The 19636-nt window shown below is 34.0% G+C and overlaps 1 protein-coding gene across 8 annotated transcripts in view; it reads left to right on the top strand.

Moving 5' to 3' along the window:
• Window positions 1-19636, top strand: part of EMC2 (ER membrane protein complex subunit 2) — a 564357-nt gene that overhangs the window by 43675 nt on the left and 501046 nt on the right. For 6 of the 8 annotated variants that reach the window (XR_015246898.1, XR_015246900.1, XR_015246899.1 and 3 more), the window contains exon 11: window positions 3994-4081. Coding sequence is in view for 2 of the 8 variants with exons in the window: in XM_086695760.1 (XP_086551886.1) it covers window positions 3994-4080 (87 nt within the window). In the remaining 6 variants the exon portion in view is untranslated. Of the gene's footprint in view, window positions 1-3993; window positions 4082-6327; window positions 7724-19636 lie in introns of those variants that run through there. The other 2 variants (XM_086695760.1, XM_025922511.2) reach the window with 2 other exon arrangements.

The following is a 19636-nucleotide window of genomic DNA, read 5'->3' as shown; positions in this document are numbered from 1 at the left end:
TGGTTGATGGCCTCACTTAAATTTATCTGACTGTTGGCTTGCTGTCTGTCAGCTGGAAGTGCTAGGCCTCGTGTTTCTCATTTGGCAGACTAACTTGGACTTGTTCGTGTGGTCGTCTCAGGGTTTCATGAGGAGCAAACAGCCAAACTCCAGTGCGCAAGGGTTTTTTGAGTCTCTATTTATGTCATATATTGCTAATTTTCCATTGCAATGCAAGTCACATGCTCAACCCAGATCCAGGGGATGTAATACTTCACCTGTTAATGGGAAGATAACTATGTGGTCATTTGGCATTTTATTACACGGTTGTATAAGCCCAAGGTCCCCGCCTTCTGTTTTCATTTATTTTGTCTTTTTCTTTTTATCTGATTTATTAAGGTATGACTTATACACAGTAATGTGCGCACATTTCAAATGTACGATTGAGTTTAGACAAATGTATATTCCCTTCCCACCAGCACCCCATTCAAGATTTCCATCACCCGAGAAAGTCCCTTCCGCCACTTTGCAGTCAGCCCCACTTGACACTGCAGACAAGCACTGATTTGATTTTTATCACTATAAATTGGTTTTGCCTGTACTAGAACTTTATATAAATGAGATCATAGGTTACATACTCTTTTGTGCCTGGCTTGTTTCACTCAGTATAAGGTTTCTGAGATTTATCCATCCAGTGTTCCAATTTATTTATCCTATTACTTTGTCCACCCATATTATTTTCCACAAATTATGTAAAGGTAAAGTTTAGCCCAATTTATCCCAGTTGTCATAGTGGATAAATTATTGACCTTTGAATTTGATAAATCAGTTTTTATGATTTGAATGTGCTTTCTGGTGAGTTATCTTTAAGATCATAGGGTATTATGAAAACAGAGTTTATTTAAGCAAAATCTAACTGTATGAAAACAAAAATGCAGAATTTGTGATTAATGTGGAAAGTATAACTTTCAGAGATTGACATTTTAGTAATTAGATAAATCTCTGGGATCTAATTGAGAATTTTATGACTCATGTCTCGGCATATAAACAAGTATAGAGTATACAATAAATACTCCTTATTGTAATGTTTTTCTAGGCATTTATAAATTAGAGAAAATGAGATTTTAAGAACTGCTTTTCCTTCTTTCTTTCTACTTAATAATGAAACAGAATATGGCTACTACTTACTCTTCAATTAGGTAATTGGTTTAGCATGTTCAGTACAGGCAGGCAAGTTTGATTAATGCTCATGAAAAACTTTAATGTGAACCTACTCACAATAATTTTCCAGATAAATGCTTCTTTGGTACACTGTTAAATTTGTCTGTGCTAGCAATCCATATGTTATTTATGATTGCAGAGGTGATTCTGTTACTATCCTTTTGGGAAATGGAAAATTAAATCATGATTTGAGGGAAAAATAGGATTCCGGCTTAATCAGTTAAATTGCCATATAATTCTGGAATAGACAAAATAATTGCATGTCAGGCAAAATTTGAAGTGATAGATTTATATTTCCAACTTTCTTTTTATTTGTTCTGACACAAATAAGTTTGGTTTATTCTAAATTGCACTGGTTGTCAGTAGTATTGACACACAATCTTTAGGTGATTTTTAAAATTAGCTAATTTAAAAAATCGCAAATATATATTTACTCTTATTATGTTTGAGTACAAGTCAAGAAAAGTTCTGTATTTTAAAATACTGGTCATGACTTCAGCTCTACAGAAATTTTTCATTTCTATTTTGCTAATTAACAAATTGGAGTGAATGTTACTACGTGGTATCCTATTTTTCTCCAACCCATCAAAGCTTTTTCTTAGAATTAGGCCTTCAAGTATCTGATTAGGGCCATTCCTGTTTACTTTGGATAGGCAGTAGTAAAATAAAAGGCTTTCTGTTCTTGGTAAGTCCTTGCGAAAGTGAATTTATCAACTGGATTATAGGAGTAATGACACACCCTACATCCTTTAGTCACCATGGGAAATTATGAAAAGGCAGAGTTTTAAATGTGTTGCTGTTACCATATTTTGTAATTATGAGTTGTATACTTAACATTTGAATTCCTTAAATTAGTAATGTCATATGAAAGGTAAAGTAATCTTGATTCTTATGAGGAGCTTTTCTTTTTCCCTGGCATTTCTTCTAGAAATCCCCTTTATTTACTCTATCAAATCAAGATTCAACCACAGAAACTAATGGTTTAGGAAGTAGGAGAATCATAATGTTAACCTGCAGCCAGTGAGGTCAGAAGCAGGTTACCAATTTCTGAACTCTATTGCTTCTGTGATTTTACCTGTACTCAATCACTTAATCTTTCTTAACAGGACATGAGAAGTTTGCCAAATTAAGTTAATTACAAAAGAGAAGGAGCACATCATAAATCAAGTGTTAAATGCTTAAGACAGCATTGGTATTTTTAGGGAAGATCAGTCATTTGAAAATGTATTGAATGCTTGAATGTTAATTTGAAAATATTATATTTTGCTAATAGCAGAGGTCAATCAATATTTTAACCAGGGGGAATGAGTAATATAGATACAATAAACCTTCCCTTACCCCATAAGGACCACTTCTGTAGTAAATCTGTAGTAGTCAGTCAAACTGATAAATGATGAGAATTGTCAGTGTAGTTAGAAAACTCATTTTGAAATCAGCATGGGGTATTCAGCAGTGTTTCCCTCACTGATTATGTGCACTATATTGAATTTAATATGCCATGAATTTGCTTTTAAGTGTGCAAAGATACTATTTTTAATGCATTGTATTTTGTTTTCATTATGAAATCCAATGGTTTTATAAAGTAAATTACAACTTCACAAACTAGAAATGCATATTTTAAAACGTTTGCATCATTTTAATATGTAGCATAGAGTTTTGACAGCTCTTTGCTGCTGAAACATACCATCTAATCAACTAATAATTCCAAAATTTTTTTAAAGATTGTGACTTATTTTAAATAATTTTAGAGATATCTTGCAACTTTAAAATATTTAATAGAAATTACTTTACATTTACATTTTACTTTTGTTGAAATTGTAAATATCTGTTTAGAGGGCTGACAAGTAGAAATGGTTCACATTTTTTACTTATAAATTATGCTTTTTATTTCATAAAAGTTTTCTTGTCTGGAAAGGTTAGTTTTGAAATGTATGTTTTATAGGTTATCACACTGCATAAACACTTAAATCAGTCAATTTTGCAGTGAATTCTTAATACACTTCAACTAAAGATGAAACTTAATGAAAATGTCTGTAAAGTCTAAATTTTGAGGAAATTGGACTTCACAAATTGATGAAAGAAATTAAAGACAACAGTCTGCAGACTTAATGCAATCCCTATCAAAATACCAAAAGCATTTTTCACAGAACTAGAACAAATAATCCTAAATTTGTATGGAAGCACAAAAGACCCTGAATAGCTATCTTGAATAACAAAGCTAGAGGTGTCCCAATTCCAGATTTCAAGTTATACTACAGAGCTATAATAATCAAAACAATATGGTACTGGCACAAAAATAGAGACATAGATCAGTGGAACAGGATGAAAAGCCCAGAAACAAACCCACGATTATATGATGAATTTATCTTCAATGAAAGAGGCAAGAATATGCAGTGGATAAAGGGTAATCCCTTCAACAAAGGTGCTAGGAAAACTGGACAGCTACATGTAAAAGAATGAAATTGGACCATTTTCTTACACCATATACAAAAATAAACTCAATGCATTAAAGACCTAAATGTGAGACCTGAAATCATAAAAACCCTAGAAGGGAGCATAGGCAGTAATTTCTCTGACATTGGCCATAGCAACATTTTTCTCGATCTGTCTCCTGAGGTAAGGGAAATAAAAGCAAAAAATAAAACCCCAATTTTGTTTTATTGGAGAAAAGATATTTGATTTCACGCTAGTGATAAAATAGATAACGTTAACTCTCATTAGCAAAGTGAAGGTAAGATTGTGATTTTGAACCTGCCATGAAATTGAGCCTAATTGCATTTTTTTAAAAATTAGTTTGCAGGTCGAAGTAAGAAGGAAACCAAATACTCTCTTAAGGCAGTCGAAGACATGTTGGAAACGCTGCAGATCACTCAGTCTTAAGGTTTCAAACTCTTTCACATTACATTTCACAACTGCACAATTGAACTTACTGGCCTGTGACTTATTTACTAAATGCCTAGTGCTATTTATATAGTGATTTTTTGTTAAGGGGGCAGTTGTAAAGAATGTTTATATAAACCTAAAAATGCCTTTTATTGCTAAGCAGGAAGATGGAGAAAGTCCATGGAAGAGAGATTTAACAAGATTTATATTGATTGTACATCATTCTCTTCATATCACACATAATATAAGTGCTTTTAAGCCACAATCTGATGTAGAAATCTCACAAATAAATTATGATGATTTATTAAACTTGCATATGAAGATTCTAGATTCTTTTTGTTAAACTCAGAGAATATGTTGTTTTAGAACTCAGTTTCTAGTTAAATTCTTTTTATTTGTGATAAGAAATACATAGCATTCACAGCTGACAAGGAAAATGCTTGCACGTTATTTTGATTCTCTTTCTAGTGTCAAGTTGGATTTTGCTGTGCATTCCGGTGGGCTTGTTTTATGTGCTATGTTATTCTGATAAATATTGCTTAAAATATGTTGTTCTCCAAAGTTCAGTCATATCTCTTTGTAAAATTTTTGTTTTATATGTCATTCTCCAAAGTTCAGTCATATCTCTTTGTAAAATTTTTGTTTTACCGTAGGACATAATTGAGATTTTTACCTATAAAAAGCTTTAAGGTTCATGTATACTATAATACTCAAATTTAACCTTTATGAAAGTTACATTTTTTGAACTTTCAAGTATAAATTGCATAAAAGAATATTAAGAGATCATAGAGAATAGGGATTAAAAGGGTTTCAGTGGCAGGAAAAGAAAATCTAAAGTGTCTAAGAAAATCTTAACTGTCTTCAGGAGAAAAATTTCTATTTCTGATATTTCTTTACCTTCTTAGTAATAATTAGAATTTTTTTTCCTTTTTCTCCTTTCATGATAAACAATCATATGCTTCAACAATATTTTGCATGTTTCAATAGAATAGAAAGAACTTTGAGAGTTAAACACTATTCAGACACCTGTTTTTAAAATAGGCAATTGGTCATTCAAGGCATGTATTATTAGTAGTAGCTTGCATTTTACATATATGCGTTACATTTTGTATGTATCATATACATGTATAATTACATATATAAATATAAATACATAGTTTACCAATTGTATACAGAAGCTCTTCCATACTTGTCATTGTTAGATTTAGGCAAATGGGGTTCATAGAGGAATTGACAACTTGGAAGTCTTTAGGAAGAAAATTATTGTCAACATCAGTTTTTTAAATTTTTTGAAAATTCTGTTAGTAAATTATTCTCCATATCTGGTCTAATTCTTTTATTTTGCAGTCTTTTTCATTTTATTCTTTCATAAGAAGTGAGCACATGTGAAATAACTCTCCTCATATAAAGGCAATTCTTATCAACTAATCTTTGTTATCACAAGATACAGTGTTTTTTGCCCATAAATTTAGTAACTGCATTTTCAACATAATCAGCCATTTAAGATGTGTTTCCTATAAAGAAAGTAGTGCCCGTATATTATTCCATTACCTTTCTTTCTCTCCTGCTAGTCACTAGAGTAGTATTTACTTTAGCAATTATACTTGTGTAAGTTAGTGCCTTTTATAACTGTCAGCCTAAGTTTCACTTTATTTTTCTAATTTTAATACCTTCTTGTCAAGAATTTTTTATGAAATACATTATTGATGTGTAATAATCTATAAACCTCAGTTTAAATGTACAGATAATCCCATCGTGGCAGATGTTTGCCAACTGCTTTTACTGCCACCTTTTCCTTGTTAACAGTATCTTACATTGTTCAGGTAGGAGCAGAGATCCCTGTTCTTCTGGGAGATAAGGACCTTAACCTTATGAATGATCTTAAACAGAAGTGGTTTCATTTCTTATGGTCTGTGATATGCCAAGGAAGAATTTTTTGCAGTGAAGGAAATATTCTGTATTTCTACTGTCCAGTTTGGTAGCTACTTGCTGTATGTGGCTATTGAGCACTTGAAATATGGCCAGTAGAACTGAGAAATTGAATTTTTAATTTAAATTAAATTTAAATAATTGCATGTGACTCATGGCCATCAGAGTAGTGGAAGTGTAGATATCTAAAGTGTGAGCATGTGACCTATTTAAGGCTAAGAAAATGGACAGAAGCCTGTTGAGAAGGGCTTCCTTTCAAATTAAAAAGTCAAAGCATTGTGAAGTAAGGCTTTTTGCCTCTTTCTCTTCCTTCAGGACATGAGTGTCAACAACATGGTTGGAGATAAAACAGCCATCTTACAACCATGAAACAATAAATAGGAGTATGAAAGCTACCTTTCAAAGATGGTTTTGTAGAAAGATTAGGGAGAGCCTGGGTCCCTGATGGCATGTTGAACACCTGAACCAACATGAACACTTGCCAACCTCTACACTTACTACATGAGAAAAATAAACTCTGTTTAGATGTTTGGATTTTCTGTTACTTTTGCCATGCATATTTCTGACTACTATATCCATCATTCAGCTTTTTTTTTTAATATGCAAAACTCTTATTTTAGACATTCTGGGAATGGTGTTTCATAATGTAATGATTTAAGGTAGAGAAGCATATATAACAAAAGAAGTAATATTTTGTTGCAGTTCAGCACACACTGTTTAAGCCAACTTTATAGGATAGTATTGACTTGGGAGCAGAGGAGGATGTAGAAAAGATAGAATTGGAAGACTAATGTTCAGTATGCTGGGAGCATATAATTTTTATTGGTAAATATTTCAAAGAATCTTTTTTTTTCCAGTGCCACATTTATTCTCAAATAACTTCGTTTTACTTCATTTCATAGAACTGTAGGATTTTAGAAGGGACTTGAAAGATGATTTAGTTATACTCCATTTTAAGATGAGGAATTGAGCGAGGTTCTGAGAAATTAAGCCCTTCTGTGACAGAGCAGGACTAGGATGTTAGGAGTTCCCAAGTCAGTGTTCTTTCTAGTGTACTCATATGCCCTTTCTGTGAAATGTTCTTCCTATTTTAGAGTGACAAAATTAAAAGATATAGCCAAGAAACATTGCTTATTAACAGAGCAGGTATTAGAATTCAGATTTTCTGACTTGTAAGACAATTTTCTAGAGGAATAATAGTCATAATTTCTTTTTTTAAGTCATAATTTCATTTTGAATTAAATTGAAATTAAAACTCAATTGACCATTTAAGCCATTACTTCATGTAACATTGTGAGAAGTATTTAAGACTATTTAGAACTATTTCAAGCCTTTTACTTTGAACCTCTGATGTATCCTATCTCCCTTCGCACTCTTGACAAAGCAACCTTTTGTTGCAGACTGAATTGTGTCCCCCCAGTACTCCTATGTTGAAGTCCTAACCCTAACCCCCAGTACCTCCGAATGTGATTTTATTTGGAGAGAGCCAGTTAGGTCATAATGAGTGGGCCGTAATCCAGTATTGATTGATACCTTTAGAAGAGGAGATTAGGACACAGACACACAGAGGAAGGACCGTGGGAAGACAAAGAGAAGATGCCCATCTACAAGCCAAGGAGTGATTCCACAGAAGAAATCAACTCTCCTGACACCTTGATCTTGGACTTCTGGCCTTTAGAACTATGATAAAATAAATTTCTGTTGTTTAAGACATCAGTTCTCTGTGTACTTTGTTAAGGCACCCCTAGCAAACTAATAGAGCTTTCTTACTATTTCACAGAGAAAAAGAGAAGTCACTGGATAAAAATGTACCCTGTATCAGACATTCTTGTACCCATCTTCACCTCTTTTTCTCTTACAGTAGAAGTAGACCTACCCTTTTCTGAACTATTTCCCACCTCTGTCTCCCTTATTTTTAATACTTCAGCCTTACCTCAGTTTCATGAATTGCCATATTCCCTTCTACCATAGAGCATCCTGCCTTCCCCAAAACATCACATCATCTCTTTTATTCACACTTGTCCTTAAGTTGTTTCTTTTCTTTATTATCTCTTCTCCTTCATTTCAACTAGGTTCTTCCTGTTAACACTCAAATACACCCATTTCGTTACTTTTTAAGATATCTCCCCTCCTTTTCACAGTCCTCCTCTAGCTACAAAACCCATTTCTGTTTTTGTTTTTGTTTTTTTACAGCCAGAGTCCTTCAGTTTTCTAAACTTGTATCTGTCCCCCTGCCACCCCATTCTTTAAATTGCTCCAGTCTGACATTCCCCACCCCCCACCATTTCCTTTGAAATAGGTTGGTTCTGTATCACCCAATCTGATGGATATTTTCTGTCTTTTAAACCATAACCGTGTTCCATTTATTTTATGCTGCTTTATACATTTCATGTCAGTTCTTCTCCATTTTCATTGCCGCCACCATCACCTGACTCCTGAACTACAATGGTAGTCAGAAAGCTAGATTTCTCAATTTAGCCACATTTAAATTCCATGGAGTTGTTAATGCTTTCTTTTTCTACACACTTGATACTTGTTCCCTCTGTATAGAACAAAGCCTTCCTTGACTCCTCTTTCAAGGGGTATGTCCCTCTTTTTTTCTTTTTTTTTTCTACCTGTTTTTTTTTTTAAATAATGTTTTATTTTATAATACTTTGACTCACAAGAAGTTACAAAAATATATGGGAGTTCCCATGTGCCAGCTTCTTCCTATTATCTAACTGCAGTTATTATCAAACCAGAAAATTGACCCTGCAGCATGCAGCAACACAATTAACTCAGATACTGACCTTATTTGGATTTCACAATATTTACAAGCTCTTTTTCTTCTGTTTATAAAATGTTACATTTGTGAATCATGTTATTATTACCACACAAAGGATATGGAACTTAACATCACAAAGAAAGTCTCTTGCTGCTCCTTAATAGTTATACCTTCATCTAACCCTAATGACTGGCATCCACTGATCTTTTTTTTTTTTTTTTTTTTTTTTTTTTTTTTTTTTGCACTGTAATGTAGGTTTAAGGATGTTATATCAGTGGAATCATACAACTTGTAACCTTTTGAAATCTGACCAGGTTTTTTGACTTTACACTCAGCATCTTGCCCTTTAGATCTGTAAGTGTTGTTGCTGTATCAATAGTTTGTTCCTTTTTATTGCTAAATAGTATTCCATTGTATGGTTTTAACCCCGCCTAGTAACCCATTCACTGTGGAAAGACATCTGAATTGTTTCCACAACCAAGTGGAATTTATTCCAGATATGCAAGCCTGCTTCAATATTTGAAATTTAGTCAGTGTAATCCATTGTATAAAGAAAAAAATAAGGAAAACTACATGATCATATCAGTTGTTATAAAAAAAAATTTGTCCAAATTCACCCATTTATGATGAAAAAAAGTTCAGCAATGGAAGGAAACTTCCTCAATCTGATAAAAAAAAAAAAAAAAAAAAAACTAAAGCCCTACATCTAGCATTATACTTGGTGAAAGAATAAATGCCATTTTCCTAAGATTGGGAATGAGGCAAGGATGTGTACTCTCATCACTTCTCTTTGACATAGTACTTGGTATCTTTGCTGGTGCAGTAGAATAAGAAAAGTGAATAAAAGGCATACAGATTGAGAAGGAAGAAGTAAAGCTGTCTGTATTTACAGGTAATCTGATGGTCTGCATAGAAAATGCCAGGAAATCACCAAAAACATCCTGAAACTAATTGAGTTTTACAAGATAATAGAATACAAGGTCAACAGAAATTGATTATATTTCTGTATGTTAGCAGTAAACACAGTATTATTTACAATTGCTCAAAAATATTAAGTACAAGTTTTAAAAATGTACACAGGATATGTTTGCTGAGAACTACAAATGCTAATGAAAGAAATCAAAGGAGACCTAAATAAATGGAGAGACATACCATATTCATGGATTGGAAGACAGTAAAGATGTTAATTGTCCACCAAATGGTCTATAGGTTTAGTACAGTTCCTTTTTTTTTTTGTTTGTTTAGTACAATTTCTATCAAACTCCCAGACAGATTCTTTGTAGATAGTACATTATAAAATTTATATGAAAAAAGCAAAGGAACTAGAATAGTCTAAACTTTGCAAATGAACATAAAGTTGGAGGAATCAGACTACCAGATATTGACATATGTAGCTAGAGTAATCAAAATAGTGTGGTATTGGGGGCACCTGGGTAGGTCAGTCTGTTAAGCATCTGACTCTTGATTTTGGCTTAGGTCATAATCTCATGGTTCATGGGTTTGAACCCTGTGTTGGGCTCTGGATAGACAGTGTGGACCCTGCTTGGGATTCTTTCTCTTCCTCTTTCTCTGCCCCTCCCCCTGCTCACACTCCTGTGTGTTCTCTCTCTCAAATAAATTATATAAAAAATAATGTGTTATTGTTACATAATTGCTGTGTGGTTTTGTCAGAGTGATAGAGCAGTGGAACAGAATAGAGTCCAGAATAGACCCACACCAATATGGCAAACTAATTTTTGAGAGAGGTACATAAGCAGTTCAATGGAGGAATTGGTCTGGGACAATTGAATATTCAACAAATAATGTTGAAAAAAATTAGTCAATCATGGCAAAAAAGGCCCTCAACTTAGACCTCCCACCTTATAACAAAATTAACCCAAAATGGGTTATGGATCTAGATGTAACAGGTAAAAATACAAAGATTTTAGGAAAAAAAAAAAACAGGAAGAAATTGCTTTGACTGCAGGTTAGGCCAAAATTCTTCAAGTGACAGCCAAGGTGCAATATATATTATATATATATATATATATATATATATATATATGTGTGTGTGTGTGTGTGTGTGTGTGTGTGTGTGTATATATATTACATATATGTAATTAATAAATTGAACTTTGTCAAAAATAAAAACTTGTTCTGAAAACTACCCTGTTAAGATGAAAAGGCAAGCCATAGACAGAAAACACTTGCAATCATCTATTCAATTAATAGCATTTGTTCAGAATATATAAAGAACTTCAGAATTCAATAGTAAAAAAAAAAATGGGCAAAAGAACAGACACTTAAAGAGTCTGTGGGCCTGGCAAATATGCATATGAAAAGATGTTCAACATCATTTGCTGTTAATAGGAAAGTGCAAATTGAAGCTATAATGACATACCACTAGCACTTATTAAAATGGCTAAAAACATGATTTTATGTACTGATGATTAAATGTGGAGCAACTTGGAAATGTCAAATGTTTAGCTACTCTGGAAAAAGTTTGTTGTATACTTTTATTTTATCATATATCTTTCATTTGGAGCATTACTCACCTTAATTATGTTTTCGGATAATTGTCTCCCTTAGTAGATTCTTTAATTACAGGAGGTCAGAGACCATGTCTATTTTTGTTCACTCTTCATTCCAGGTTCTAGCATGATAACCTGCACATAGTACATATTTCTTTTAACTCAAAAGAAAAATACTTTGTACATCATGATACAATTTATTTCACAAATTGTGCTTCCAGAAGTAGTTTGGCTTCACTTTGTTTTCTGGTAAAATAAATTATAACCTCAAAACTCTAATCGCATATCATACAAACAATATTATAAGGCTGCCAATGAGATTTTATATGTGTGTGTGTGTGTGTGTGTGTGTGTGTATACACACACACACCATATAAGTAATGGAATAAAACAATGCTTAGCAATATAAACTGGAGCCATTTTCAGCAAGCTATAGAAATTCTCCAACTGTAAGTAAGGATATTGCAAATGACCAGGAGTGATAAATAGGCTTTTGAGATTTTAGTTAATGGTTCTTAAAGTATGGTCAGTTTTGAACTTGTTAGAAATGCAAATTGTCTAGTAAATGAGAAACTCAAGATACAGTGCAGCAATTTGTGTTTTAACACACCCATCAGGTATTCCTGAAGCCCACTAATAGTTGAAAACCATTTTTCTACAGTTGACTCGGTTATTTGGAAGACTGGAAGAAGCAAGTGGTTCTGCGGAGATTTGTATTATTTTCTTTGTTTCTTTCATTATATTTGTGTATAGTGCTCTTAGTGTTATTCTCTCTTCTGCTTCCCACCGCCCTCCCTTCTTTTTCCCGTTTCATTTTTTTGCTACCCTATTTTCCCTGTCAAAACAAAGAACTGAGGTATACATGTTTATTTTATGTATTGAATGGAATATTTTTCTTTTTGTAATTTTAAAATTAGTATATTTGTAGAAATACTGCTATTATTTGTTTGATTTATATTAGTTGCATTCAATAGCTTAAAAACATTTTTCTGAGAGAAAGGTGATAGAAGTGGGTCAGTGTTCTTTAAAAAGAAATTCTATGTATCTACACACACAGATGTTCATATATACGCCTCTTTCTTTCTCTGTATATATGTATATTTATATTTCTTTTTGCACTCAATTATAATAACCATAAAGGGTGTGTAGACCATGACCTTGTATTATGGTGATCATAGTAGAAAGCAAGAATAATACTAAGTTTTCTTTTCTGCATTCATTGTCTCTTAATATGAAAATCTGATTAATAATTAGACTTTGATGCTTAAAAAAGTTAAATTAGAACCGTATCACAGCAAACCATTTCAGCCACAAATGAGTGAATTCCAATTGGGTCAATTGCGTGTCTATTGTATAAGAAAACAAGCATAATAACACAACTCATTTTCAGGTCTTTAGGTCCTGGAAGATTTCCTCTACCTCAACAAACTGTTGCCATCAAAACAACTTGGAAACAGTAATTTGGCAAATAAGTTACTGATAGGGAAACATCTACTTGCAGAAGTCCAATACTGAACTTTTCCAAGTAGAGAATGGACACTAGCTTTGAAGAAATCTGAGCTTATGCTTAACTAACTTGAAAGGGAACCTACTAAGAAATCTTGTGTGAGTTCAGTTCTTTTACAGGCAACTATTACGTGAAAACATGGGTAACAATTACTTGAATATGTGATTGTATCAGATGAATGACCAAAGAAGTTAAGATTTTTCAAAAAGTATGTTCTTTAAAAATCTAGGTAACAATGTGTACCATAACATATCAATTTGAAATCAGTTTGAAGCTCTCCAGATTGGTAACTACAGCCACTAGTTTCAAGAATTGGACTCTAATGACAACTGATTCTGGATCCAATTTCACTGTATGTTTTATGTGTCATACTTAGTATGCCAGAGAGAACCAGAGACAACACAGTCCATTGGTTGCTAATTCCCCGGTGTAACCCCCCACTTCCAATCTGAACAACAAAAATACTGGGATAAATGACCATAATTCTTGTGAAAGGAATCAAAGTTGGAAGTTTTCAGATAAAAATCACTGAAGAAAAGCAGGGGCACCTGGGTGGCTCAGTCAGTTGAGCGTTTGATTTCAGCTCAGGTCATGATCTTGCAGTTCGTGGGTTTGAACCCCGCATTGGGCTCTGTGCTGACAGCTCAGAGCCTGGAGCTTGCTTTGGATTCTGTGTTTCTCTCTCTGTCCCTCCTCCCTTCATACTCTCTCTCTGTCTGAAAATAAAATATTAAAATAATAAATCATTGAAGAAAGGCTATACAAATTGTCTTGCTACAAAGAACTTCAAATAGCATGGTATATATGATGAGATTTCTCTAAATAAAGATTTTCCCACAAAGAAGTATTTACTAGTCTAATGAGAATCATAATGGTGTATTTTGTGTTAATAATTATATCCTAATTTAGCTTAATAACTTTAAATTTGCACTTAATTTTCTATTAACGGATCTCAAATGTTCGTGAGCTAATTTTGAATTCATATTCTTAACAGTCATTGGTCAGAAATGAAACAGCTTGCTTTTCAATTATGGTGTATATTTTTTTCCTCCTAGAAGCTAATAGAAGTACGCCACCTAGAGTAAATTTTATAATTCTTAAAGTATAAAAACTGTAGGGGTGATTTAATGTTATTTTAAACCCCAGAAAGTAGGGATGTTTTAATCAAAATCAAACTAGATATTATAATTGTGGATTTTTTCATCTCCTTCATTTTTAAATGCAACTTTCTTAACGTTTTTGTTAATAGTTCCAAATTAAGCAATTTACCTAATTAGCCGTCTTGAACTGGATAACAAATCAAGTTCAGGAAGTACAGTTTTTAAAACCTGAACTCATAATGACATTAAGGCTGATTTTGAGATGTTAATACCAACCAAAACAATTATGGAAATGTTGGAGAGATATTAGAAATAATGAGTTATACACACACACAAACAGCAACCATTAATCTTGGTGTGTTCAATAAATTTTTAAATATAATTGTAGAAGACCTAGCCATTGAGTAAGCTTTGATGCTAGAGGTCTGAACATACAAGTAGGTAAAGTTTTTCAAATGCTAGTAAAATATAAATGAAAAAAGCCTTTTATTTGGCCTTTTAAATTTTTCAGGTGGGACATGAAGCATATAAAAATAAGTTTTAAAATTTATTTATAGACCTCAATATCTTTACTGATAAAACACTGTGTAAGATGTTGAGGTCTATAGGTCTCTTTAACTAGGCAATGTTAAAAAGCATTACTTTTTCTTTTTTCTACAGCTTTATTGAAATTAAGTGACATAACATTGTGTAAATTTAAGGTGTACAATGTAGTGATTTGAAAAACAGGTATATATTGCAAAATGCTTACCATAATAAGGTTAATTACCACATCTTTCACCTCATGTCATTACCATTTTGTTGTTGTTATGAAGAAAAGATTTATTCTAGCAACTTTCAAGTATACAATACATATTGTTAACTAGAATAACCATGCCATATGTGAGATCCTTAGAACTTATTCATCTTAGAATTGAAAGTTTGTGCCCTTTGACCAATATTTCCGCTTTTCCCCCAACCTCCAGCCCTGGTAATTATCAATATACTCTCTGTTTCTGTGAGTTTGACATTTTTAGATTCCACATATAAGTGAGATCATACAGCATTTGTCTTTCTCTGACTTATTTCAGTTAGCATAGTACCCTTATGATCCATCTATATTGTCACAAAAGGCAGCATCTGCTCCTTATTTATAGCCAAATTCTATATACACACCACATTTTCTTTATCCTTTCATCCATCGGTGGACACTTAGGTTCTTTCCATGTCTTGGCTATTATGAATAATGTCGCACTGAATATGGGAGTGCAGATATCTCTTTAAGATAGTAATTTCATTTCCTTTGGATATATACCCAGAAGTGGGATTGCTGGATCATATGGTAGTTCTATTTTAAAGAAACCTCTAGGGGTGCCTGGGTGGCCCAGTCGGTTAAGCATCTGACTTGGACTCAGGTCATGATCTCACAGCTCGTGGACCCGAGCCCCATGTTGGGGTCTGTGCTGACAGCTCAGAGCCTGGAACCTACTTTGGATTCTGTTTCTCTGTCTGTCTCTCTCTCTGCCCCTCCCCGGCTCGTGCTCTGTCTCTCTCTCTAAAATAAATAAACATTAAAAAACATAAAAAAAAAAAAAAAAAAAGAAACCTCTGTATTGTTTTCCATAGAGGCTGTACCAATTTATGTTTCCACTAATAGTGCACCAGGTTCCTGTTTTGCCACATCATCTCCATCATTTATCATTTCTAGTATTTTGATGATAGCATTTCTGCCAGGTGAAGTGGTATCTCATTGTGGTTTTGATTTGCATTTCCTTGATGATTAGTGATACCGAGCACCTTTTCATGTACTTGGTGGCCATTTATATGTCTTCTTTAGAAAAATTCAGATTCTTTGCCCATTTCTTAAATTGTATTTTTTTTGCTATTGAGTTGTATGTGTTCCTTGTGTAATTTGGATATTAACCCCTTATCATGTATGGTTTGCAAATACATTCTCCCATCTCTTAGGTTGCCTTTTTATTTTGTTGTTTTGCTGTGCAGAAGCTTATTAGTTTGATGTAGTCTCATTGTTGATTTTTTGCTTGTGTTACTTGTCCCTTTGGTGTCATATCCAGAAAATCATTGCCAACACTGATGCCAAGAAGACTTTTCCCTATTTTTTTTCTAGGAGTTTAATGGTTTTAGATCTTATGTGTAAAGCATTAATCCATTTCAAGTTATTTTTTTGTGAGGGGTATAATATATGAGTCCAATTTCCTTCTTTTGCAGTTTTCTGAGTCCTATTTATTTGAAGACACTATCTTCCCCATTGAGTATTCTTGGTTTCTTGTCAAATATTAGTTGACCATATATGTGGATTTGTTTCTGGGCTTTCTATTCTGATTTATTGGTCTTTCTGATTTATTAGTCTGTTTTTATGCCAGTCCCATATTATTTTGATTACTATAGCCTTGTAATATAATTTGAAATCAGGAAGTGTGATGCCTCTAGCTTTGTTGTTTCTCAAGATTGCTTTGGCTAATCAGGGCCTTTTGTGTTTCCATATGAATTTTAGAACTTTTTTGTTTCTGTGAAAAATTCCATTGGAATTTTGGTAGAGATTACATTGAATCTATAGATCATTTTGGGTAGTATAGACATTTTAATAATATTAACTCTTCTGATATGTGAACATGGACTATCTCCCATTTACTTTCATTTTCAGTTTTTTTTCATCATTGTCTTATAATTTTTGGTATATAGATCCCTCACTTCCTTGATTATTCCTAAATATTTTATCATTTTTGGTGCTAGTTTAAAGAAGATTGTTTTCTTTGTTTCTTTTTCCAGTAGTTCATTGTTAGTGCATAGAAATGCAACTGATTTTTATATGTTGATTTTGTGTGCTAAAACTTGGTTAAATTCATTTATTAGTTCAATCAGTTTTTTTGGTGGAGTCTTTACAATTTTTCTAAATATAAGATTGTATCATCAGCAAACAAAGGTAATTTTACTTACTCCATTTTGACTTGGATACCTTTTATTTTATTTTTTTATTGTCTATTGCTCTAGCTAGGACTTAGAGCACTATGTTGAATAGGAGTGGTAAGAGTGGGCACCCTTGTCTTGTTTCTGATTTTAGTGGGAAAATTTTCAGTCTTTCATTGCTGAGTGTGATGTTAGCTATGTGTTTGTTAAATATGGCCTTTATTGTGTGACATATTTCCTTCTTTACCTGGATTGTTGACAGTTTTCATCATGAAGGAATTTTGAATTGTTCATTGCTTTTTTATGTGCCTATTAAGATGATCATGTAATTTTTATCCTATATTACACTAATCTGGTTTATTATATTGATTGATTTGCATTTAACCATCTTTGCATTTTCGGGATAAATCCCACTTGAGAATGATGTATGGTCCTTTTTTTTTTTTTAATGAGTGAACGTTTTTTTGTTTTGTTTTTTTTTTTTTAATTTTTTTTTTCAACGTTTATTTATTTTTGGGACAGAGAGAGACAGAGCATGAACGGGGGAGGGGCAGAGAGAGAGGGAGACACAGAATCGGAAACAGGCTCCAGGCTCTGAGCCGTCAGCCCAGAGCCTGACGCGGGGCTCGAACTCACGGACCGCGAGATCGTGACCTGGCTGAAGTCGGATGCCTAACCGACTGCGCCACCCAGGCGCCCCAGAGTGAACGTTTTTTTAAAATGAATACAATTTGTTGTCAAATTGGCTTGCATACAACACCCAGTGCTCATCCCAACAAGTGCCTGTCACCCATTTTCCCCTCTCCCCCACCCCCACCCCCGTCCACCCTCAGTTTGTTTTCTGTATTTAAGTCTCTTGTGGTTTGCCTCCCTCCCTCTCTATTTGTAACTATTTTTCCCTCTTCCCTTCCCCCATGGTCTTCTTTTAAGTTTCTCAAGATCCACATATGAGTGAAAACATACGATATTTGTCCTTCTCTGACTGACTTATTTCACTCAGCATAATACCCTCCAGTTCCATCCACATTGCTGTAAATGGCCAGATTTCATTCTTTCTCATTGCTAAGTAGTATTCCATTGTATATATAAACCACATCTTCTTTATGCATTGAACAGTTGGTGGACATTTAGGCTCTTTCCATTATTTGACTATTGTTGAAAGTGCTGCTATAAACATTGGGGTACAAGTGCCCTATGCATCAGCATTCCTGTATCCCTTGGGTAAATTCCTAGTAGTGCTATTGCTGGGTCATAGGGTAGTTCTATTTTTAATATTTTGAGGAACCTCCACACTGTTTTCTAGAGTGGCTGCACCAGTTTGCATTCCCACCAACAGTGCAAGAGGGTTCCCATTTCTCCACATCCTTGCCAGCATTTGTAATCTCCTGATTTGTTCATTTCAGCCACTGTGACTGGCGTGATGTGGTATTTGAGTGTGGCTTTGGTTTGTATTTCCCTGATGATGAGTGACATTGAGCATCTTTTCATGTGTCTGTTGGCCATCTGGATGTCTTTTTTGGAAAAGTGTCTATTCATGTCTTCTGCCCATTTCTTCACTGGATTATTTGTTTTTTGGGTGTTGAGTTTGGTAAGTTCTTTATAGATTTTAGATACTAGCCTTTATCTGATATGTCATTTGCAAATATCTTTTCCCGTTACATCAGTTGCCTTTTAGTTTTGTTGATTGCTTCCTTTGGAGTGCAGAAGCTTTTTATCTTGATGAGGTCTCAATAGTTCATTTTTGCTTTTAATTCCCTTGCTGTTGGAGATGTGTCAAGTAAGAAATTACTACAGCTGAGGTCAAAGAGGTTGTTGCCTGCTTTCTCCTCTAGGGTTTTGATGGTTTCTTGCCTCACATTTAGGTCTTTCGTCCATTTTGAGTTTATTTGTGTATGGTGTAAGAAGGTGGTCTAGTTTCATTCTTTTGCATGTTGCTGTCCAGTTCTCCCAGCACCATTTGTTAAAGAGACTGTCTTTTTTCTATTGGATGCTCCTTCCTGCTTTGTCAAAGATTAGTTGGCCAGACATTTGTGGGTCCAATTCCGGGTTCTCTATTCTATTCCATTGGTCTATGTGTATTGAAACATATGGGTTTAGAGTCATTGTGCTATCTGTAGTTTTCATGCTTGTAGTGATGTTGCTGGTCCTTTGTGGTCTTTGCAACACTCACAGAGTACCCCTTAGGATCTCTCGTAGGGCTGGTTTAGTGGTGATGAATTCCTTCAGTTTTTGTTTATTTGGGAAAAACCTTTATCTCTCCTTCTATTCTGAATGACAGGCTTGCTGGATAAAGGATTCTTGGGTGCACATTTGTGATCCTATTCATCACATTGAAAATTTCCTGCCACGCCGTTCTGGCCTGCCAAGTTTCAGTAGATAGGTCTGGTACTACCCTTATGTGTCTACCCTTGTAGGTTAAGGCCTGTTTATCCCTAGCTGTTTTCAGAATTCTCTCTTTATCTTTGTATTTTGCCGGTTTCACTACAATATGCCACACAGAAGATCAATTCAGGTTACATCTGAAGGGAGTTCCCTGTATCTCCTGGATTTCAATGTCTGTTTCTTTCCCCAGATTGGGGAAGTTCTCAGCTATGATTTGTTTAAGCACACCTTCGGCCCCTTTCTCTCCTTCTTCTTGAACTCCTATGATATGGATATTATTGTTTCATTGAGTCTTTTAATTCTCTAATTCTCCTCTTGTGATCCAGAAGTTTTTTAGCTCTCTTTTTCTCTGCTTCATCTTTTTCCATAATTTTATCTTCTATTTCACCTATTCTCCCCCTGTCTCTTCAATTCTGGCTGTTACCGCCTCTAGTTTATTTGCACCTCATTTACA

This window comes from Puma concolor, chromosome F2 (assembly GCF_028749965.1).
Source record: "Puma concolor isolate L17-30 chromosome F2, mPumCon1.1.hap2, whole genome shotgun sequence".
NCBI classification, from domain to species: domain Eukaryota; kingdom Metazoa; phylum Chordata; class Mammalia; order Carnivora; family Felidae; genus Puma; species Puma concolor.
The sequence above is the reverse complement of the archived record's forward strand: the minus strand, read 5'-3'. Positions and strand labels throughout refer to the sequence as shown.